The sequence below is a fragment of the Centropristis striata genome, chromosome 6 (genome assembly GCF_030273125.1).
Source record: "Centropristis striata isolate RG_2023a ecotype Rhode Island chromosome 6, C.striata_1.0, whole genome shotgun sequence".
Lineage (NCBI taxonomy): Eukaryota > Metazoa > Chordata > Actinopteri > Perciformes > Serranidae > Centropristis > Centropristis striata.
Window position 1 is genome coordinate 34,971,447 of NC_081522.1, and position 24,475 is coordinate 34,995,921.

General features: G+C 38.4%; 1 protein-coding gene across 2 annotated transcripts; it reads right to left on the reverse strand.

Annotated features, from left to right (window-relative positions):
- Positions 1-220: 220 nt before the first annotated feature.
- Positions 221-24,208, reverse strand: borcs5 (BLOC-1 related complex subunit 5). 2 transcript variants are annotated; one of them, XR_009394496.1, is made up of 5 exons: positions 23,661-24,208; positions 22,094-22,237; positions 21,155-21,312; positions 19,605-19,908; positions 221-327 (listed from the first exon to the last, which is right to left on the reverse strand). XR_009394496.1 is itself a non-coding variant. In XM_059334438.1 (4 exons), the coding sequence occupies exons 1-4, from the start codon at positions 23,716-23,718 to the stop codon at positions 19,675-19,677; spliced, it is 594 nt and encodes a 197-aa protein (XP_059190421.1). In that variant the 5' UTR covers positions 23,719-24,208; the 3' UTR covers positions 19,064-19,674. The 2 variants fall into 2 exon arrangements, 1 of the variants encoding a protein (XP_059190421.1); XM_059334438.1 differs by lacking the exon at positions 221-327 and having other exon boundaries at positions 19,064-19,908.
- Positions 24,209-24,475: the final 267 nt, after the last annotated feature.

Sequence of the window (24,475 nt, forward strand, 5' to 3'; positions counted from 1 at the left end):
TTAATGTCAGCCCTGCCAGTGTAAAAGGTGAATGCAGAGTTATAACACGAGCTAAAGGGAAACTCTGTCACCCAATCAGCTGTCGAAGCTCCTGCTGTGTTCCTGCTCCGTCCCCACAGAGACGAGGTCTGAATATTTCATAACCGATCATTTGAAGGGTTGCAAGAGCTCCCAGCGTGACTAAATATTCAGTGAACTGCAACTCACATTTTAACCCGGTGGAACGGGATGAAAGGCAGCGCCGCGGACGAGACGTGAGCTGCTCCTCTTCACCTGGAGGACCGGGGCCAGAACTCCCTCTGTGCTGAATCTCGCGGTCAGGTTTTTCTGAAATGAGATAAATTATTCAGGAATTAATTTAAAACATCTTTTATTGATGTTAATGGTTGTGGTCAACATCATACCAGAGGTTCAAAGTCTTCAGGGAGGGACCTCAAGGTTGACTTGATGTGCATATGCAGACGAGATTAAAGACTGATTTATTAGTTTCAATGCTAATTTTTTTTCTCCTAACTTTTATTTTAATGCAGGGGGCTCAAACTCAATTTACCTGGGGGCCGCTGGAGGCAGTATCAAAATTACCAAAAAATGACAGAAAATGACTAAAAAAAAAGACACAAAATGACTAAAAAAAGACAGAATTACCAGAAAAAAAAGACAGAAAATCATTAAAGACACAAAATTATTAAATAAAGACACAAAATTATTAAGAAAAGACACAAAATTACCAAAACAAGACACAAAATTACCAAAAAAAAGGAATTTAAGGGAGCTTCCACACACAACACAGTAAAGTGCCATTCATATCAAACTCACATTAAACTTTCATATCAAGGTGAGGGCCACAAAATATCTTCACGAGGGCCACAATTGGCCCGCGGGCTGCGAGTTTGAGGCCCATGTTTTAATGGATGTAGCTTTATAACATATTCATTGGGGGTTTGCAACATCAAGCAATGTGGAGATGTAACCTTGGGCTCAGTCAAACACAATGTTTGGGCATTGTTAAACATGAAACGTTGTCTTTATTAGCGCGCCAACAGAACATGACAGAACACAAAGCAGAGATATTTAACAAAGGGTCCCAGCTGGACTCCAATCAGGGCTGTTGTTAAGGGTCCAGGTTCAATTTTTGTAGTGTTATCAAACAAAGAGAAACACTAGAGTACTCTTTGTTCTATGAATGAAGCGGTACATGAGAAGCAGTTGTGTTGTGTGTGTGTAACCAATCAGTGACAGTCGTCCCTGCAAGCTTCACTCCAAAAAGTTCCTGTACTTTCAGAAAGTACCACCCCCCTACCAGGGTCTTAACTTGATTTAGTCCATGGGTGTCAAACTGATCAATGGAAGGGACGGTGTGGCTATTGGTTTTTGTTCCAACCAACCAAGAGCACCCGAGAGAATAAACTGTGTGACGACAGTTCAGTTGATTGAGTGAATCGAAACAGGTGTGCTTCTTATTGGTTGGAATGAAAACCTGCAGCCACTCTGGTCCTCTCATGGATCAGTTTAACATTTGTGATCAAGACGCTGGTCCCTGAAATTGGTCAAAATGAATGGGTTAAAAGGAGAAAAGGGTTTAACATATCTATTCAGATCGTATTCTGCTTGAGAAAACCTTGGCGAGCAAGCAAGGATAAGGGAAAAAAAGAGGTAAGTTAAGCTTTAATAAAATGTATTAAATATAAAGGTGTCCTTGATTTTGAGGCAGTTGTTTAAGTAACTTTAATATAAAAATGTTTGAGATAGAATCTACTTATTTTGATCACATTAAATATAATCTTTATGTGTATGTAATTCTAAATCAAGAACATTTTGAATGAATCCAACACAATAGAATAAGTCCATTTTTAATTGACAGGCACTTCCTGTTAAGTTGTTATTAACTCAACCTGTAACGTAGTTAGATTTAATTAATAATATTGCGTGCAATCTGTTGCCTCAATTCCATTGAGTAGCTATTGTTTATCTTTTTTTACAGTGTAGGATTGTATAAAACCAAACAAAGGTCCCTCCATGAATCGAACGCCTGACGATGTGGACCCAATAGTTCACATTCTTGTTCGGCCTGAACGGCTTCACCCAATAAAAGTTTTTTTTTCTTCTTTTTTGTGCTTTTTTAGACTTTGTTTTTAACTGTGAGGGGGGTAGTTTGTTGATGTTAACATACTCCATTTGTAAGATAAACGTTAGCTGGTGTTGTAAACTGTTGCGTTGAAGAGCAGATGGAGAAGCATAACGTTCCTTTGGATTTTCCCATAAAAAAACATTGTCATTTATATTAAAAATCAGTCATCAAGCTGTTACAGGACACCAAGAAAATAGGTTAAGGTCTCAGATGTTTAGTTACAGTACAATCTGTTCACCCACTTTCAATACAAAGCAATTAATGCATGTTAATGGTTGCACATAGAATCTTTAAACCTCAGTTTTTATTTCCGACATTTATCACCACTAGATTTGCACTAAAGCACCAACATCTTGGACCAAAACAAATGTGCAAGTCGGCCACACATGCATCAGGACTCATTTACACTCAGCCAACTTGGATACCAAAAAACAAAGAGCTCTGACAACAACACAAACAGAAGGAGTCAGGGTGCCATTACACCACTTTATCTTTACAAATATTTGTTTGCTGCTTTATTAATATTGAAACTCTCTTATAGAAGCTTTGAGGTTCAAGCCTTCTGATGTATCCTTGTGCAAGCCACTCAGTTGCTGCGTTTTATTGCTCATCCTTCACGTTGACCTCCCTGGAGGGAGGCGGCAAGCAGTTATCAATAAAGTCTCACATTATCATAATACTGGAACAGCAGCCAAGTGGTTAGTGCTTTGGCTCCGCAGCAAGACGAACCTGTGTATTAATCTTGTTGATTTCTTGGTGGAGTTTGGAGGTTGCACTCAGTCGGCTTTAATAAAAGCTTGAACTGGATCCAGCAACCTGTGACAGGAAAGTCTACCGGGCAGTTGTGATGTGTAACCAATTTCATTTACTCAAGTATTCTACTTGATCCTTGTACTTTACTTGAGTATTTCCATTTTATGCAACTTCCTACATCTACTCCACTACATCTCAAAGACAAGTATACTTAAAACACATCGTCACAATGCTGAAAACAGGGCTGAAAAGTCAACTTTTTAGGTAAACATGGTTCTCACAGGACAGCCTCACTGCAAACATATGAGGATCTTTCTGAATATGATGCATTGCTGTAGATTAAACTAACCAACAGGACGTAAAGGAGTTAAAATTAGACCAATCCTAAACATCCACAGCTGCAAAATGCACAAACACATCAGTTCAGCAGCAATATTATCCAACATCTAAAAACATCATATATTATGGCGAAACACTAACAGAACATTTTTACTGCAGACTGAGAACCTTTGATACTTTATATAAGTTTTAGTAATAATACTTTAACTTTTAGTGGAGTACTTCTGATTGGGATGGGAATCGAGAAATGGTTCCAAATTGATCCATCTAAAACGTAGGCCTCAAAGCTAAGTGGGTCTGAGTGTTTGAGTGATTAACCAATTTATAGTAGATACTGCTGATATGTGACCGCAACACATTGTTGACAAATGACGGCTGTGTCACGATTGATGTTGTTAACACATCATTAATGCTGTAAAAAAGGTCAAGTTTAAGCAACAAAACCACTTCCTTAAGGTTAGGCATCAATTCACTATCATAGCGTAAAAATGAACGCTATGATAGTCAGGATTAGTCTCAAAAACAATACTTCCAGACATAACTTCCAAAAACGAACACCAGTCCACCACCCTTCCAACTAGGCACACATCCAACAGTTGACCTACATGACTTTTAACATTATGATGCTTCATCTCTTGTCAAAATTTTGTAGGATACCTACAAATTCCATTGAATCATCCATCCATGCATTCATCCATCTATTCAACCATCCACCCATGCATTCATCCATCTATTCAACCATCCACCCATGCATTCATCCATCAATTTGTTTATCCATCCATCCATCCGTTTATCCATCCATCCATTTATCCACCCATCCATCCATCCGTTTATCCATCCATCCATTTATCCACCCATCCATCCATGCATTCATCCACTCACCCATCCATTTATCCACCCATGCATTCATCCATCCATCTGTATATCCATCCATCCATCCATCCATGCATTCATCCACCCATCCATGCATGCATTCATCCACAGACCCATCCATCCATGCATTCATCCATCCATCCATGCATGCATTCATTCATTCATCCACCCACCCATTCACCCATCCATGCATCCATCCATCTATCCGTTTATCCATCCAACCATTTTCAACCGCTTATCGAGAGGGCAGCAGAAGCGTTCCCAGGCCAGGCGAGAGATATAATCCCTTCACCGTGTTCTGGGTATTCGCCGTGGTCTCATACCAGTTGGACGTGCCCAGAATACCTCTAACAGGAGGCCCCCGGGACGCATCTTCACCAGATGCCCAATCGGGGAGCAACGGCTCTACTCCGAGCTCCCTCGCTTTCCTTCTTTATTTACAATTTACAAGTTGCGCTGTGATTTCTTTTTTTTTTGTAGTTGTGCACAAAAAATCTTTGTGGTTCAGGTAACCAAATTTTATCACAGACGAGTTTGCTGACATCTTCTCACGGCCTCTTCTCCTGTCACTCACATGCACTTTTGTGGGGGCGTGTGAAAGGAGGCGGGAGGGGTGACAGCCCTTAAAGGTGACAACAATTTCAAATGATATATGAGTCATGTTATTGGTTGAACTCGAAGCAATACAATTTAAGCAAAATCACAGTAATGATATTGACAAGTAAATCTAAAAATGCACGGTTGTGGTCTTTACTGGTCTTGAAATAAAATCCAGAGTCCGCTTTGTCCGAGACAGAGACAAGGTTGAGTAAAAATGCAGTCGATTCCCAGACAAGACCGAGACCTTCAAAAAGTGGTCTTCAGACCGGTCTCGAGACCAAGATCAATCTTGATTACTTCAACACTGCATCAAACCTTAATTTAACAATATTTTATCTCATGCATAACACAAGCTATTTTTTCACTTTTACCACACAAATTCAACTGATTTAACCACCAAACCTAACAAACAGGCTTCTCTCTAACCTGAGAGATTACACTTACTTTTGCTGGTCGTGTGACTTTTATCAGGTTTGCTCCTCTGAAGTAGCCATCCGTCTGTAACCCTTTCTAGAAACAGTCAACTGGCATTGCTGCATTATAGCTTCAAAGTAAGTTCAAATTTTCCGTGGAGCCTACAGCTTGGTGCATCTGACACTCCAGTCATACTTGACTCCAGTGTAATAACCTTAATCAAATAGAGAAATATCATGATGTCTCACCATAATACCAGCTTTCTCTTTGTCGAGTGAGTCATTTATTTGAAGATGACAAACTGAAACTGGCTGCTGAAGAATTTAGGCATCCTTCACTGGCAGATCATACTTTGCTTTTATGAATTATTGTGCTTTAAACATTGTTCCATTTTAGTTTAAATCAAATTACACATTACTGCCCACCTTTACTATGACATGCCTTTGTTTTCAGACTTTTAGATCTGTTTGCTTTCTTTCCAGCAGCCTTCGGTTTTTATTCATTTCAGTAACTGTGAACCTTTACTGCTTTGTTATATTAAAATTGTGTGCACAGCAGACTTTTATTTCTATCAGCTTTCACTTTCACTATCAATACTCCACCACTCAATGGCAGTGTATTGTCAGGGTGTTAACTGTAATGGCTTATTTGATGGTTTTCACACCATTTGGAAATGAATAAAAGGAACGGCTGACTGAAAGGAAAGGAAAAATGCTACTTTATGAAACGATACAATATGATTTAAGGCTGCTTATACAATCATGTACCATTTTATAGCTGTTAGGTTTAAATAGATTTCCACACTTTCATGACTCAAAAAATATTTTTTCCAGTAAGTGACAAGAAAAAAGAAAGGAGTTGAAATGCTTTCATAAAATGTAGCCATTTATTTTATTTTTCTTTATTCTTTAAATGATCAGCAAATGACTGACACTGAACATACAGTACTGATGTTTATTTAGCTATTTATTTTTTTATTTATTCTGTATTTTCTCACCATTAATTTCTAGAGTTGGTTGGCAATGTAGTACATTGTAATATTCCTAAATATTCTTCAATAGTGATTTGATCTAGAAAGCACTCCAAAGAACCATTTTTATTCCAGCCCAAAAAATCATTACGTCGGCCGCCATATAGGTAATTGGTAGATTTCTCCCCTCTAAACACGTTATTGTATTGGTTTATAAAATCTAATACTGGTCGGGCTCTACCTTTCACCTGTAAATCTAATCAGGTCACCATTGTGTCCAAATGGACGTTCCTGAGATATCACATTCCCAGGAAAGGGATGGACGGACAACCCAACTGCATATTGCCTCCAACTACGTTTGTCATTGGTGGGGAGGAATAAAAACCATTAATGATTTACTAAATTTACAGAATGTGTTAGTGAACATTGCCCAAACAGGAGAAAATCCTCTGTTTGTTGGGGACTATTTTCAGCGCTGGATTACACATTTGGTGTTCTAGTGAGTATTTCCAGCAGGAGGATGGTGTATGTGGAATTAATTCAAAAATAAACAACCACGTTCATGTACAAATTAAGGAACTTGTCAGCCAGTGAAACTGTGTTTTAAGCTCCCAGGAAGCAAATCACTCTCATGTATTTTGGGCAAAGTTCACACTTTTTGGTGTAAGATCAACAAACGTATTTGGAACGTCAGTTTTAGTTGGAACCACCATTTATCTGGGACCCAAATCCACCTACAAACACCAAAACTAAATACTTATACATAGCAGCCAGAAAGGGAATAACGGGTCAGTTGGTAGATCAATCACCCACTGATCGGAAGGTCGGTGGTTCGATCCCTGACCATGGCAGCGTACATGTCGAGCTATCTTTGGACAAGATACTGAACCCCAAATTGCTCCCAATGCTGTGTTCATCTGTGAATGAATGAATTCCCAAAGGTGGCACCATTTAGGGAAGCCTCTGCTACCAGTATGAATGTGTGAATGAGCGTAGTCTGTAGTGTAAAGCACTTGTGGCAAAGCAACTAGAAAAGCACTATATGAGTACAGGTCCATAACCAAAAAATGGCTTAAGTCAGTCACTCCAACTATTGAAGACTGGTACATCATAAGCCGCCCCATTACTATTGCTGCGACAGGAAGTTATTCAAAACAGTTAGTCACAGTTTAGTGTGATTAAAACAACTTTAAAAGCTAATGACTTTAGGTAGACTCTAGGTAATTAATGGGAAACCCTGCAAAAGATGGATGACACTGGAAGCTATTCAACCAATGATGTTTGTGCAGCTGTCTGTCATTCTATGTGATTCCAAATAAAAGAATAGTATACAGTATAAAAGAAACTGTGTTTTAAGGAGATTTGGGACAACAATGGAGCTTAATGGCACAGACGACAGGCTGAATACACAGAAAATACAGATGATTAGATCAATTTGGGGGTTTAACTGATGCGATTCGTTGACAAGAATATATTTTATAGAATATCACCAGAGTATCCTTCAACAACAATTCTTTGTGAATAAGGTAAAAAGTGTCTTAAAAGTGTCCCAGACAGATGAACTCTCTCTGATCCTCTTTTCAAATGGGGGCAGCACAAATCATATTACTCTCCAGTGATGTTTGGCATAAACAGCTGCAACAGAAAACCAGAGGCTGCAGATAGAGTGGTGTTGGGGAGAAGATTATGATGATTTTCTAAATGACTTGGGTATCTGTCCACGTTCAGGAAACAGCCAAACACAGAGGACGTTTCACTTCAGGCCGATGTGTTCGCTGAGTCTGTTCTGATCAAACCTCGAGGGTCCTCCACGGCCTTTTCACAGACACACACCAACTCATCTGCCTACAATATGTTTCTGGAACAAAGCATTTGGCTCAACCTCTTATCTGGTAATCAATGTGAAGAGACCACTCAACATAATTGATATAGGATGTGATGTTTTTTTCCCCCCCTAGACTCCAGCACACACACACACACATTCAAAGCTGGAGCACCGGGCGATTGTGGACTGAAGAGGAGGGCGTTCTAGTAGAGGATAAGTTTGAATTTGCATATGAATAACAGCGAATAATGAATTCCTCCTACAAGTTATTGTTTGAAGTGAAGCTGTCCACGTGTTCCCTCTTAAATGGGACCACAATGGAGAGCGTGGCACTTACTGTCCATTGTTTCAGATGCATCACCATTGTACTATCAACTAGCTATTTTATTATTTAATAACCCATTGTAAACCATTTAAGCCTATTGTTTTACTTCCACCTACAACGTTTCATACACTATTGTATATTACTCACATTAGGGTAATTTTATACTTGTGTAAAGCACTGATTATAATGAATATTTCATGTAATTTTCATTTGAAACACCCAGTAAGATGAGAAATGGAGGTTCTGTAAACAAAAAGCCACATTTGTAACCGACAGTTGTGCAACGAAAAAGCAAAACATCAGAGCTCTGGGACCCGAATGAAAATGCCCGACAATAAGTAACGCTAAGCTTTTGCACGGAGAGAGCAGAAGTCCCTACGGCTTGTTTGACTCACTCATCTGAGCGAGTGAAATATAACAGAGCAGTGATGGACGTGGCTCCTGTCTCACCGGGTTCCCTCCAGTTACTCTTCTATGAATTATGGATGAAATATTTTGTCTCCACAAAAAAAAAGAGAGAATGGTTTCAGCACACACAACACAGTGTCTTTTTAAACACATTACTGTGCTTGCATAATAGCCTCAAATAACCTCAAACTACCTTTCTGACAGCAGCGTAGCCAGGTGTGTAGAGGTGGATGAGTAAGGCGGATCTGAACTTCTCTCTGCAAGCCATTTTTCTGTTCATTTTTCACAGAACTAAAGACCTTTTTCACAGCAGATATTCTGACTTGTAAAAGAAGGAAAAGCACAGGTGAATCAAATTTAGTTAAAGCGTAACTGCACCCCCAAGTGAGCCTAACGCTACTTATGTCAGAATCTGGAGGGAAGAAGGGAGGAGTTGAGTTAAGGGATGGAGTGGCGTCCTGAATGGGGCGCCACAGGGATGAGGACTAGGCCCCATGGCGATTCTAAATTCAGGTAGAGGTCAGTAGAGGTGTGAATCAGCATATCGGCCCCATTATACAATTGTATCCCGATACTTGAGTCATGATACGATATTATTGCGATTTTCTGCACTTTGCGATATGGTGAGTATTGCGATACAATGATACAATATATTGTGATTTAACCGTTTAACTGCATTTTGTTACCACACAATTCAATCCAATCAAGAATTGTTTTGTCAAAAAAGAGAAAATTCTCCGTCTATTCATCTCACTTCAGTCTTTTTATTTCTCCACAATGAGAGTCAAACCCACAGACTGACCAACAAATTATTCAGTCAAGCTGAACTCAACTATATAGATATCAAACATGTATGGACGACAACAACTGCAGCATTTTATCAAACTTTCCTCAACTTTAAGCTTCACTGCTCTGATTTTTTTGAATGAAACATAAAAAAGCCGAACTTTGCAGCATTATTTCGCCAACTTCCCGACACGATATCCTGACACATGGTGCTTATAGATTCCTTAGATCTTAGATTGAGTTTCATATGATACCAGTATCCACAGTATATTCCTAAAAGAACAAAAACTGTGAAAAAAAGGAAATATCGATACTTGGCGGCTATGAATTGATACAATATTGCCACGCAAAATATTGTGATACTATGCTGTATTGGTCGTTTTGATGACGCATTCCTTATACAGAACATGTACAAGTTTGTATCACTGGAATAGGGCTCCTTTAACATATAACTCTGATGCAATATCAATTCAATGTCAGACATTTAAAGCTCCCAGTTTATTTTATTGATATTTATATTAGACCTTTTGCCTTATGTTCAGGAGGCCCTATTCAAAAGATTATCGGTAATTCTCCAAATGCAGGCTGTGATATGCGCTGAAGGCTCAATAAGTTGTAAATGATACACTAAAATTACATTTTCCGCTCTGTGAAACAAAATTGCACGTGAGATGTAAATACACTCAGCTACTCAATGTAAATACTCAACCAGGTGCATCTAAGCTTTTAGAAAACATCCTTACAACGGAGTGTAACCCAGAAACCGACCTGTTTAGCTGTTTACCACACAGGTGTTTATGTAATGCCGGACGGTTAAGTGCCTCCACAGATCCACTCTGTCATGATGAATTAGGGCAAACCTGTGTGGGCGTCAGAGTGGAAATCTAACACATTAGATGCCATAACAATAAAGCTTTTTGCCAGGAATGCTAAAATAACGACGCAAATAAACTGTTAAATTATATAGAAGCCACAAAAACATGTTTATCTAAATAAATAAACTGCTGTGTTTCAGAAAGTATTGGATTTTTTGCTGACATTTTTACTAGTTACAAGCCTAGATGTGGGTGTTTTAACGATTGATGTAACACATAAAACTCTCAAGCCGTTGTGCAACTCTAGTCTGGTTGTTTTTCAAAAAACTATAATTTATGTGCCCTTAAGCGTGGCGCTTTGCCCCCAACTGCTGCAGTGAGGCGGCCAGCAGCACATAATCATTTCAGACGATTGTATTGGCAAATGAATATTGTGTAACACACCCTCCCCCGGAGTTAACCTCCCGAGCCATTTGTGTAAATAAGAACATGTTCTGGATAAATAAAGCTTTAACAACAGGAATAAAAAGATGGAAATAAAGCCCGGATAAGGACGTTTAACACCGGAGATAAAAACTGAAGTTGTTTGAGAAGTTGCCTTTGATCAGACGAGGGACGGCGAGAGACTCAGATGGTGATTCACCGCCACGGGGGCCGCTGCCATGAAATGTGAATGACAGCATCATGTCTCATCTCAGACAGCCTGTAGCCAAACAAACAGCAGCTCATTACAGCTTCAGTTTGGATTGCCTTCTCTGAATAGAAGAGAGGTGACATTGGTATAATAATGTGTGTGCGTGGCGGGGGAGGAGGAGGAAGTGTGCGGCCATAAATTGTTTAATGTTTCTTTACGTCTCAACGGTCACAATGTCAAACCAAAGGTACTTGAACTTTGGATGCACCGGCTCTTTGAGTATCGGAGCGAGTCAGCGTTGTGTGAGAAGCTGCAGCCTGTTTCTAATCTGTTTGGTTTGAGATTTGATCCAGACATGCAAACAATTTCCAAGAAGCTGCACTAAAACACAACGGGCACTCGGCCATCAAGTGAGGGGACCGAAGTGGTTGCCTGAAATCATCTTAATGACCGAGCAGAGGGCTGTTCATTCAGTTTAGGAATTCTTAAAACATTTCCTGACTTCCATCTGTTAGATGTGGGAATAATTTGGCAGCATAGTTTGTCCGATAATGATTCAGATGAGACTATAAAGTGATTATTAAGTCATCAGAACAGTGTTTGTTTGACTACTTGCTTCCTTCAAAACATCACATATTTAGATCCAAAAATTATCTTTATAACATTATCTTTTAGTTTAATTAGACACAACTTGAGTTAGGGGTGGAAATGCAGGGAAAAAATGATTGATAATTTTGGTTATTTTCCAGAAAACCATGAAAAAGGCTAGATATGAGCTCTTAAATTAAACTCTCATGAGCTATTTTTGTTGTTATCTTTATATTTGTCCAAACAAATGTACCTTTAGTTGTACCATAAATCCAATAAATCAGGGATGGGCAACTTAAATGCTGGAGGGACCCACAATTTTTCATGGACACTACCACAGGGCCACATATAGGACCTTGCACTTAACCAGATATGATGAAACTGCAATTTTAATTATGTTTACAGTGCAGTAACTTAACATATTTCATGCTCAAATGCATGTTTAACAGCATAAATAGGAATACAAAAGGTTTGAAGCAAATAAAAAATAACCACTTACTGCGCTTTCTTTCTTTTTTTCAGTGCAAGAACAGCAGACCAACATTAATTGCAAGAAGTAATTTTGTGCATTTGTACACTGCACTTTTAAGATTTCATGCTCAAATGCATGTAGTTGTACTGAGGGCCACTTCAAGTGAGGGTGCTGGCCGTATGCGGCCCCCGGGCCTCCAGTTGCCCATCCCTGGTATAAATAGAAATGATCGCCCAGCACTACTCTGAATTTACGACTGTCAGACAAGCAGTTCTGACGAGTATTCTGGCTCCTTTAGAGAACTTTGACATGAGGTTTGCTAACAGAAAAGTCTGCTTTGTTACAGGATGTTCAGTGCTTTGTCTTCTTTTACATTACATGTCATCTGGGTGACGCTTTTGTGGAAAGCAACTTACAATAAGTTCTTCTTCTTCGAATGTTTGTTCAAAAAGTATTCAAATGTTCTCTCTTTGAATAGCTCTTTCAGTAAAAACCATGACGACGACATAACATTTCACTCCCACAACAGCCGAGGTGTTGAAGTGTCGTGATTCAAGCAGCTGAGTGCGGCCACAGCTGGCCCCGCTGATGAAAGCCTGCATCTTAAACAGTCCTCATTACACTGTACATCCATGATGTAGAGGCCGGACGGCATCTGTCTGAATTTGTCGGTTACAGATGTTCTAACAGGCAGGCAGCTGATAAACAGTCGCCCTCTCAAACAAACTAGAGCAGAGGTATTTCAGTGGAAGGACACGCCACTCCTGGTGTGCTGTAGCGGCTGCGTGTCCTTGAGAGCACGACTGTGCAATGAAGCAACAAAGTGCTTTATTAGATGTCCCCCGATAGATCTGGTCGAGGTGGAATTCATGTCTCCAGTAAGAGGGATAATGTTTGGCTGCAGCTCAAGAGGGAGGTTCCCCTCGGGTATCTATCACTGGAGGTGACTGGGTGTCAAATAAAAAAGCAGTGCCGGGTAATTTTACAGGATGAAAGTCAATACAGTCGATACAGGCAATCATCTAAGGGACGCCTCCCGCCTTTCCCTAAAGATACTCACTGGTACAGTCCTGGGACAGACGCTCAGAACGGAGAGGGATGGATTTGGCACATGTTCAGGAACAATGTGTTGGATTTAAGAGAAAGAATCAGTCAAGTAAAAGGAATATTTGCTTTTCTGTGAAGGAAACCTGTAATCATCTGTGTGATTTTTTTGCAAAACTGTTTACGTCACCCTCTGAAACTGAGTAGTTTCAGGGTGTTTTCTTGCTCCTGTCACATTTTACTAACTGTAGCCTCATTTTTAGCTGCTATATATAATATACAATCATGGGAAAATGATTAGACCATTGTTTTCTTCAATTTCTTGTTAATTTTAATGCCTGGTACAACTAAAGGTACATTTGTTTGGACAAATATAATGATAACAACAAAAATAGCTCATAAGAGTTTAATTTAAGAGCTGATATTGAGCCATTTTCCATAGTTTTCTTGAAAATATCCAAAATCATAATCAAGAAAACCATGAAAAATGGCTCTTAAATTAAACTCTTATGCTTTTTATTTTATTTTTATCATTATATTCCTCCAAACAAATGTACCTTTAGTTGTACCAGGCATTAGAATGAACAAGAAATTGAAGAAAACAATGGGTGGTCTAATAATTTTTTCCATGACTGTAATATATATATATATATATATATATATATATATATATATATATATATATATATATATACATATATATATAGTTATAATGGCATAACCAATAACAGAGGGAAAACGCAAGATTCATTTCTTTGATAATTTTATACAATTTTTTATAGAAATGGAATCAACTGGTGTTATCAACATTGTTAAAAAAAATTGGGTCTCAACCTGCTGTACATAATGAGCTATTTATAGTTTCATAATCTCTACTTCCAACCACTTTTGTCCTCTCCTCTCTGCTCTGTGTAAGCAGTTCAGTCCAAATTTTACTGAATTTTAGTCACGACTGTTGGTCTCAACAGAGTCGTTCATGGCTTCACAATTGCCATGAGGATCGCAGAATTTAATGTTTATTACGGGTTCTGGTTAACGCAAACGGTTTGTTATTGGCAAAATTTTAAATGAGACATGTATGTCACAATCATCTATTGATAAAAGAAATGTTATACTGTTTTGAAAACACAAGTTCCTTCATTTTCAGTATCTGTAAACCAATTGTATGTTGTCCAAACTACGACTAATAAGGCAGTATTTTAAAAGGCCGTTTTTCTGGATTTAAGTTTGGATTTGGTTACAACAGTATCCGTTCAAGGGTCAAGCCAATTATTTCCTTGATTATTAAATAATTTGTTTGTCAATAAAATGAAAGCAAAAAATATATATATTTTGTACTAGTTACTAGTTGCCTTATGTCCAAGTTTTTGTATTTTAGTGTCTTGTTTCATCAAACAAACTTTCAAAACCCAAAGATCTCTATAGTAAAAACAAAGAAAAGCAGCGAATCCTCACTTTGGAGAAGCTGCCATTTTTTTCTGCAATATTTACTGAATTATCAAATTTGGAGCCAATTAATGTCCTTTAATTGACTAACCAATTAACTAATTGTTTCTGCTTCTGTAAAAACAGAAAAAAAATCATCCCAAAAGAGAAGCTGGAATGAGGGAATTACTAATTGATTATCAAAAAAGCTGCTGATTAATTCTGTCAGTCAACTAATTGATTGTTCCAGTGAAGGATCCAAACCTTCACACTTATTTTCTCTTATAGATAACGTAGGACGGACTGGAAAGTACAGTTTAAGCCTTTGAAATATGTGACTGAAATGTAATTATGTTAAATGATTTCCACATCTCAGTTATGTGTTATGTGCAAATTGTAATTTCGACTCTTATCGCAGCAAAACAACCAGCGTTGGTTTGAGTTTCACCAGAAGAGATGACAGGGATAAGAAGCCCAGACTTAGTTTTATGTTTCCATTTTCGAGTGGGCAAAACAGGAAGGGAAAAGAGAGCAAACCAGCCTTTGATTTATATTCAAATGAGAAGTATACAGGGGAAATTGGATTTCTCTTTCATTTCAGAGAATGAATTTCCTGGTGGCAGATTGTATTGTATCATCTCGTGGCGTTAATATCCAGCTCAGAGCGTCAGGAGCTATTCTTCATTACAAAGACTCAGAGGAACTTTTACACCTCCTCGCCACAGAAAGCAATGACAATTTCTATTTCTGCTCCGATGTTCAAACAATACCCCCAAGGCCATTTAAGACATTTTTCACCCGTTTTAATTTACACATGAAAGGCGATAACATATCAAAGGAGTCCTGCTTTAAATTCAGAAGAAAACTTGTTTCTGTCTTGCGTCCCTTATGTCAACGAACCGGGCTAATTCTGTACCTCAAAGCAAGGCAGCCGGAGGAGGATCCTTTTGTAGGTGTAATTGAGTTCAGCGTGTTTATACGCCGATGAAAAATTCAACAACGTACACAACAATTCTAATCAGGCTGCACCGGCTCACGGGAGAGGAACGCCATCCGCTCGCCATTAGAAGCCAGCTTTCTGGGGAAAAATCCCTTAATGCTCGATTCTGATTCGGTCTTTGGGTTTGATGCATACATACATGTTGTAATCCTCAAAGGGAACAAGCACAGAGCTTCCAGGTTTCTGTGCCATGGCGAGCATCACAAATGCAAGAAACTCAGACTGGAAACGGGGAATTCTCAGAGAACTCAGTCTGATAAAGCAGTCATTCCTAAAGTGGGTGTTGTGGCACCATGGGGTGCTTTGAGGACTGGCTGTGGGTGCCACAAGATTAGTTAAAATTAGAGCAGCACTGAGTCGGGGCCAGAAGATGAAACAAGGAAGACAAATTACAGAAATGTGAGGGTTTTGACACAGAACTGCCCGAAACTAAGCTATAATTAAATTTAAAGTCATGTGTCGCTTATCCTGAGTAGGTATAGAGAGGAAACCAAATGATGTATTTTTGCAGGCCAACCCAGAAGTTAGCATCACCATGGGGTCTATTCAGTTACCCTCTTAGACTTTGGGTCTTTTAAGAGTTTAAAAAGTAAACAATGAGATGGATTTTCATTATTCCTGCCAGCTCCAAGCACATGAACATTTCTGCCTGGACCTTCATTTTGGCTGAAGTTGCAAAATCTGGCACAGACGCCTGATTTGTAATGAATTAGAAATTACAAACAAAGCTCATTTAGCTCAGGACTGGACCTATGTGCAAAGTTTGGTTTAATTTCATGCACGGGAAGGCAGATTTTCTAGTAGAAAGAATAATAATAATATTGGCAAAAACAAGAGGGACCAGCATGTTTTCTAACATATTCAAATAGAATCAATTGCAATTCACTGTTTAGTTTACAAAATCTAGAATAATAAAATTACAGACTCTCAGCTTTTCAGGTTTTGGCTAGTTGTTGAACAACGATATACATCACAAACTGTTCAACCCGTATCAACAACGGCGGTTTAACTAACTTCAGTTATTACAAACTCGGCTCCTTTTTTCCAACTTAATGTGTTAAGATACAACAAACAGTGTGGGGATTTCTCTGGCTCCACCTAGTGGACTTACACAAGTCCAAACAAAACTGGTGCAAAAATGACAACACAATTTTCTCATTTTTAAAGCGTCTTGTTTTTTTATTGCCACACAGCAAACTGACCTATCATTAGGTAGTTAAAGTGTTCGTTCACCCAAGATATGAAAATAAAATGTCACTTAGCTTTGGAGGAATTTAGCCATACAAAATAAAATCGTTTTGATTTTATTCATCAGAGTGTTGAGATTTCTGCTGCCACCAAATACAATAAAGGTGAAGAATTATATAAATAATACAGTACCGTAATTTAGAGTTCGTACAGCTTTTTAAGCACTTTTCGGAAACTTTCAAGGTACCTTGGTACCTTTCAAGGTTTTTGACCATATCGCCCTGCCGTAATTTTTTTGGTGGTGGCAGAAATCTATCTTAATCTGGTCAAGTAAGATAAAAACTACCTGCATGGACAGATACCTCTATAAGTAAGTGAGAAAATGTTTTATCCCTTCATAACTTAGTTGAACTAACCCTCTAAGCCTAACGAGCAGAACTTATGATACAGAAACAAACATTTAACAGATAAAGCAGTAACGTTAACTTCATCACTTCCCTCAAAAAGACCAAAGAGAGGACTGACTGTTTTTAACAGGGAAGTCACGATACCAGAAATGTAGTCGTCAATGTCGATACCAGTGAAATTCTACAATTTTTCAATTCAATATGATGGTAAAACAAAAAGAAAATAATGATCCCATTTTATTGTTCCTGACCGGCAGAGATAGTATTAAATAACTGCATGACAATGAACTTTACAGCATAGTTACAACTGTAACTCTTGTTTCTATTTGATTCTTCCTGACTCACAGAATTCTTTGTCATCTGTAAGAACCGTAGTTAGAAAAAGGTGCAGTTAGGACTCTGCAGTCTTCTAACTGTTTCAGCAATTTTAGGCAGTAAAAACGTGCATGGAGGCTTAAATTCAACCATGAGATTAAAGAGATTAAAGGGTCTCTCTGTACGCTGCAAATGAAGCTTGCATCATCTGCCGGACTGTCTTTAAGAGACAGTGGGCTCCCCTGGATCGCAACGAGTACCGTCATGTTTACAGAAATTCGGTATCGACTTGATAAAGAAGGTATCTGTTCTTGTGACATTCCTTGTATCTAAAGTGCCACTTATTGTTAAAACAGTTTTGAGGATTTGTGAATCTTTGGCACATGTGATGACAAAGCAACTAAACACACAAAGTTAATGCTGAAGTTGCACTGCAGTGATCTCTGACAGGTGCATAACTTGCTGGAAGAGTTATTCTCTCCACCTTTGCATCCATCTTCTGTACAAATCTGCTGGAAAACCAAAGCATCCGGGTCTCTGTTGGGTCCTTTGTGTCACTTTCTTCACTGTTTTGCATGCAAATAGCAAAAAGTATTCAAATAAATTAAAGTTCTCTAAACTAAAGTGGTAATCCTCTGTCCAAGAAAAGGTTTCTCAGTTTACGTCCAATGTACAGTACATCCATACTCCCTGTGTAATCCAATGCCAATATTCCATCTTGGTGAGTCTCTTCATCAAAATATTCCAAAAATGATGAAATAATCTTGTCCAGAAAATTAAAAGCAGTCAGTCTGCATGTAAGCAGTTCATGGAAGGGATCTCCGAACAGCGAGCGAAGCATATGGCGTGGCGGCGAGATGAATATCAGGACAAATATTTAATTTAAGTGCAAGATCCAAAAATCAATCCCATGTAAGTTCTCCGAAGCAGCAGGAAGACTTTTGAGATACTTTTATTTCACTCGCACTAATTTGAGTCTCTAAAAGCTGCAACATATCTGCAGGATAAGTTTTTGAGCATATGGAGTTCATTCTGACTCAATCAAAAGTGTTCCTCCGCTGCCTCTTGATTAGTAAGGAGAGCGTGTTCCTGGAAGATTGCCAGTTTGATTCCCTGCAGGGAGGGGATAAGTAATAATCTCCTACACCTCTGCAGTCGGGGTACATTTGATCGCAGCACTTCATAAGTTGGCAGCTGCTCATGTCGAGCCGCTCAGCAGCAGAAGGTTAAACTCAGGTATGAACGTGTGTAAAAATGCTGTACTGAGTACAATGTGAGGGATAGTTCGTATTTTTCTTGAGTGGGGTTGTATGAGGTACTTATCTGTAGCAGGTGTAACGACAAGAAAGCTTTGCAATGTACTGTTCTGGATGTTTATTATGCCCATCTAAAACAAGTGTACACTATATTTAGTACAGTTTTACTGCTTTATCTTGCAGTCAGAGATTCCCGTTAATGTTTCGTTTAAAGCCACCAGACTCCTTAGACAAAAACTGTAATTTTAGCTCGCAGAATACGGGATTTGTCTGTCTTCTGCTGCCTTGATCAAATAAGTTTATGTGTTATTTTGCAACTTTGTTGCACAGGAAGTCCTTGAAAAGTTTTCATATTCATTGTTCATTCATTCACTCTTATTTCAGCTAACAAATATTTTCTTTAAATCGATTAATCTGCTGATTATTTTCTTGATTCATCGTTTGGTCTATAAATGTCAAAAGACAGAAGTAAAATGTTTCAAAGATTATATACTTAAATGTCCTTCCATATCCCAAAGATAATCAGTTTTATATGATATAAAACAGAGAAAAGCTGTAGATCTACATCTTTGAGAGGCTGAAAAGAGCCTTTTTGGCACTAAAAATTACTTAAACGATTCATCAAATCTCAAAAGGATCGTTTTTCTGTCAATTGAACAACCGATTAGGCAACTAACTGCTGCAGCTCTGCAGCTCAGAAACGGGTTTATTTGCCACTTGAGTCTGGTGGTTTTAAGGAGAGCATAGATAAAAGTTTCAGTTCCCTCCATGTAAACTTAAACAGGGCTGTGAGATGGCAAAGTAAAGAGGTAAAAATATTAGAAAATAAAGTGCACACTCAAACTGAGATAGATTTTTTTTTTAGCAGGACATTGTTCAGCTTTCTTTCTGGTACTCCTGACTGTGGATAAGTACCAAACTATCCCTTTAAGGACTGACCTGGAGAGCTGACGACAGCAGTCTCACTCATTTACACCTTAGCTCTACCTTAATTATGAAAACAGAACTTTTAATGGGTATTCCCTACAGCCGGACAGACCTGCACTTCCTCCTGGCCACCGGACCGGATGGAGACTGGGATTAGAAGCAGCTGTACAGGTTTGAAGAGGCTACTTGGTGGCAGAATCCCCATCAGGCCTCATGCTGAAGGGCTCCAGACGCTCGCTCTCAGGCAGCATGTTGTTGAGGCGCTCCATCAGCGGCACCGTCTGGTCGATGCCCATCTGGATGCGTCTCAGGATCATCGACATCTCGTTGACCTTCTGGATTTGCTCGGCGTACTTGGCGTAACGCTTCTGGCGCTCCTGCATTATGCTGAACAAGGTTTCCACCGACAAGTCCATCTGGAAGGAAACACTCAGGAATGAGAAAGAGAGATAGTCTTTGACATTTGATGAAAGTTGATGAATCATCTTCAAACAACTCACAAAACTCCTCATCAGCAACTTATGCAAGAATATGATTAATAAAATACAAAAATGTACATTGCAAGCACCTCTCGGTGATACAATATGAATTTAAATATGAAGAAAAGGAGGCGTTAAAGGACAAGAGTCTGAAATGTGGAGCGTTTTAAAATGATCTTTCCTATAATAGTGGTTCACAAGCCTTCAGAATCATCAGGTTTGTGTTTCAACACCCAAAACCCAGATGCAAACACATCAGGCCTTGTGCATGAATAATCAGCCATTTATAAACTTTCATCAACACTTTCATGCTTCCAATTTGTTCTTAGGTAAGATTACATTTAAGGCAGAACAAAAGCTGACTTATTTACTTACTTACTTTGTTTTTACACAGAAGAAAAAAAAATCTTGTTGTTGAATTGTTGAATTGTTGAGGCCTATTTATTTAACATTTTTTAAATGTTTACACTTATTTTAGATGGTCAGATGCAGCCTAAGTCACTTAAAAATCAGACCAATATGCCCTCACACACACACACAGACAAACCTGTCTGGCTGAAGGAGACACGGGGGAGTGCATGACTCTGCATTAGTCCTCATTATTGACTCCTTTTAACATAAATCTTCTGAAAAGTTATCACTCCATAGCCATTCCATCAGTGTCCAACAAGCTTTTTCAGAGTAAAATTCAAGCACGTTTCAATCTTTTTCAAGGTACCAAAATAAAAGATTTCCACTCTAAAATTGTTATTATGAATGCAATTTTGAACAAAGACTATAAATCCCTGAAAATTATCTTCCCAAGACATATTTCTATGTGCTACAGAGGCTGAGAATTTTTTTTATTTACTTTTTTTATGATGTTCATTATTTACATTTTTTATAGAAGTCTTAATTAATTTTTAGGACAAAGGCAATTCTCTGCAGTTACAGCCAAAGGTTTAAGCTTTTAAATGTTTTTTTTTATTTCAAGTCTCTATCTGCAACAGAGGCTGAGAGATAAATTATTTAGGTATTGTGACATTCTGTGCAATTTTTCAGAAAGCCTTCAGGTTTTGGGAGGTCGCTTTGAAACAATGCTGAGGTTTTAGATGGTGATTTTTGAGGCAGAGTTGGATCTTAATGGGTTAAGAATTGAGAAACTGCATGGCAAATATCTCCTGCTGTACTTCTGCAGCCGTACCTCTTTGATCCTCTTGACCAGGGCGTTCTGGTCGAAGGCCACGGCCTCGGCACACTGGTGCAGGTGGTCCTGGTAGCGGACGCAGAGCTGCATAACCTGAGCCGCATCCAGCCGCTCCAAACACACGCTGCTGGGTGACGTCTGCCCGCTCAGCACTCCTGTGGATAGTGAAGGCAAGGACTTGCATGTTGGAACAGAGTCACACTCGACAACGGCGTAACACTTCGTAATTATTGTAATTAGCACAGGATCTGACAGAATTACCCCTCTGGTATTTCAGGAGTGCGCCTACACAGAAAACTTGGCTCATTATCTGCCTTGAAACACGGTGCTAATGGAGTGCAGCGACGATTAGCTTTGAAAATGGACTGGTGAGAACTGGCTGAAAATTACATGAAGCTCTCGATGTATTCACATGACAACTGAAATGGTAGAAGTCTGATAAAAGATCTGCACATTCTACTACTGCTGCTAATGGCTCCCAAAAACTCCTAATTAGTAGAGCAAGATTTTGATCTAAAACAAATCTTTGTCAGACAAACACACTCATTACAGAGATGGAAACACTGTGGTATTATATTTAATTTATTTGGAGCCATCAGTGCACCGTGCAGATCTGCTCCCAGGTTATTTTTTGAATTTAGCACCTTTAAAAGTTATTTAGATGAGCGTAATTAACACTCTAAAAACTACCACTACTACTTTTTAATGGCAGTATTCTTGTAAGTTAGTTCTTATTTTTGAAAGTAGTGCTATAAACATTTGGTCTTCAAAATTTTACATAATTTGGGAGAATATCTGTCAGAAAAAAAAGGATTAGACCTGTCCACTCAGGTGAGTAAATTGTATCAGACTGCATTAGTTTTAGCAAGATGTACCTAATGAACTATCTGTCTGGGAGTCGACATTAAAATTCATGTAAGCAGCTCGGAAAGTTACCTTTTAGAAGAGGCTGAAAGGTCGGTATCTCCTGAAGCTTGATGACATCGGGGTCGTTGTGGATATTTCTCATCGACTGGGTCCCCGGAGCCACGACAACGATGTCATCCATCTTTGCTTTATGCTTCGCTGGGGAGGGAACCACTGCGGTGACAATATTCATGTTAATATCAACAAGCAGCAGTTACTTCACATTTCATCACCTTCTTGCATTCAGAACACAAGCTGGTAAATCTGAGAATGTTTTGAGTACATTTATCAAGATTTATCAATACTGTACTGATCCATTTAAGCAGACTTTGAAGAAATAATATTTGCTTAAGAAGAAGTTTTAATTACAGTATAAATAACTGGTATTAGTTGTCAAATAAATGTAGTGAAGTAACAAATGCAGTACGTCACTTTACAGGTGATGGAAAGTGGAGTAAAGTACATTTAATCAAGTACTATTCTTAATTTAAGGTACCTGTACTCTACTTGAGCATTTTCTTTTCTTTTCTATTTCAACAACATCACATTTCAGATGCGTATTATACTATTTATTCAAAAATTGGTCCAGCAGTTTGTTATTAAAATATCCACAAATAAATGATGTATTATTACAGAATAAAGTAATTTACTGTCAATGAGCTTCACTTTAACCAGTTGCAGCATTAAAGTGATGAACACATTAATGCATCAAAAATTATAATACAATAGTATAATGGATTATGACTTATTACTTTAAATACAGTCTGATCGTCATACTTTAATTTAAGTTAAAATGTAAAGGCAGGACTTTTACTTGTAACAGGTGATTCTGCACTGTGTACATTTACTTCAGTTTTAGATCTGAAAACTCACTCCACCAGTGTCCCTTTGAGATGAAGTGGAGTAGCAGTATACTGTCATGGAAAAAAATATTAGACCATTTTTTAAATTCAATTTATTGTTCATTTTAATGCCTGGTACAACTAAAGGTACATTTGTTTGGACAAATATTATGATAACAACAAAAAGAGCTCATAAGAGTTTAATTTAAGAGCTATATCTAGCTATTTTCCATGGTTTTCTTGATAATGATTTTTGTTATTATCAATAAAACCTTTGAGCTATTTTTGTTGTTATCATTATGTGTCCAAACAAATGTACCTTTAGTTGTACCATTCAATAAATGAACAAGAAAGCAAGGAGAAAACAAGGGTAGTCTCTTATTTTTTTCCATGACTGTAAATCATAGAGTGGGAATAATCAAATAAAACAATACTCACAGTAAACTTCTTCAGTGAACTTACACTTTCACATCAATGAAGTTACTTTCTATCAGTCAAAGCAAGCTGATATACCAGGCTAATCTGGTGTAACTCGAGTCTATGAAGAGTTAAATTGCAAAAACATATTGATTTATTTCAAAATATTTGTTAGTATGCAGTCCAGGAGGTTGTTTCGATATCTCAAGCTTCCCTAATTTTCCTGAATCATTTCAACGGGGAAATTAATCAAACTAATGTTGGCTTATTGTTGTTGTTTTTTTGCAGATGAACTCTTCATACATAACGTTAGTATATAAGTATGTTAGTGGTCTTACCGGATGAGCTGTAGTCCGAGTGCTTGTGCTCCGAGTCTACACTCTGTTCGGCTCCCATCGTGCTAACGTTCGGCTAGCAAGCTAACAGTTAGCTTCCGTTAACGTTTCCAAAAAATGGCAGCGAGAAAAACAAAGACCGTATAAATCAACCGTCTACAGAGACTTCACACGACGTGTAAACACACCCGGACTAACAATGAGAGAACCATGTCCCACCGGAGAGGTTGTTGTTGGCTCTGAGGTTTAAAGCTAGTTAGCTGAAGCAGCTAACAGCAGTTATCCCTGTTACTGTTTACGAGCTAACATGTGAGCACACGTGGGTTTGGAGCTTAGTTAAAGCTCTGCAGACTTTTATCTTTGCGGTTAATAAAATCGGTTTATCTCAAGAAATTCTGTTTAAATGACTCGCCACAGCAGAGATGACAGCCTGAGCATATACTCCAGTTAAAGAAGAGGCAGCACTTCCGTAAATATTGATCACGAGGTTTCTTCATTGCGTCCACAACATATTAGCGCCCCCTACTGACGGTCAGGACTCAACAAACCGTCACCCTGTTAAAATAATCGCCTAACTCATTTTTTTCAAGTTCTGCAGGAAACACAAAAAACTTCAAGTATCATGAGCATTAATGTTATTTCAAAGTGTCATTAATGTTCATGACACATCCCATGTCATGTTTATGACACGTTCATGTCACTCTTATGTAGACACCTTAGAGTAAAGTGTTACCGATATTAGTGTCAACAATAAAACACTGATAAACTTAACTGATAACTAAACAATCTCCCTCTAGCTCTTCTTTGCTGGGTTCTTA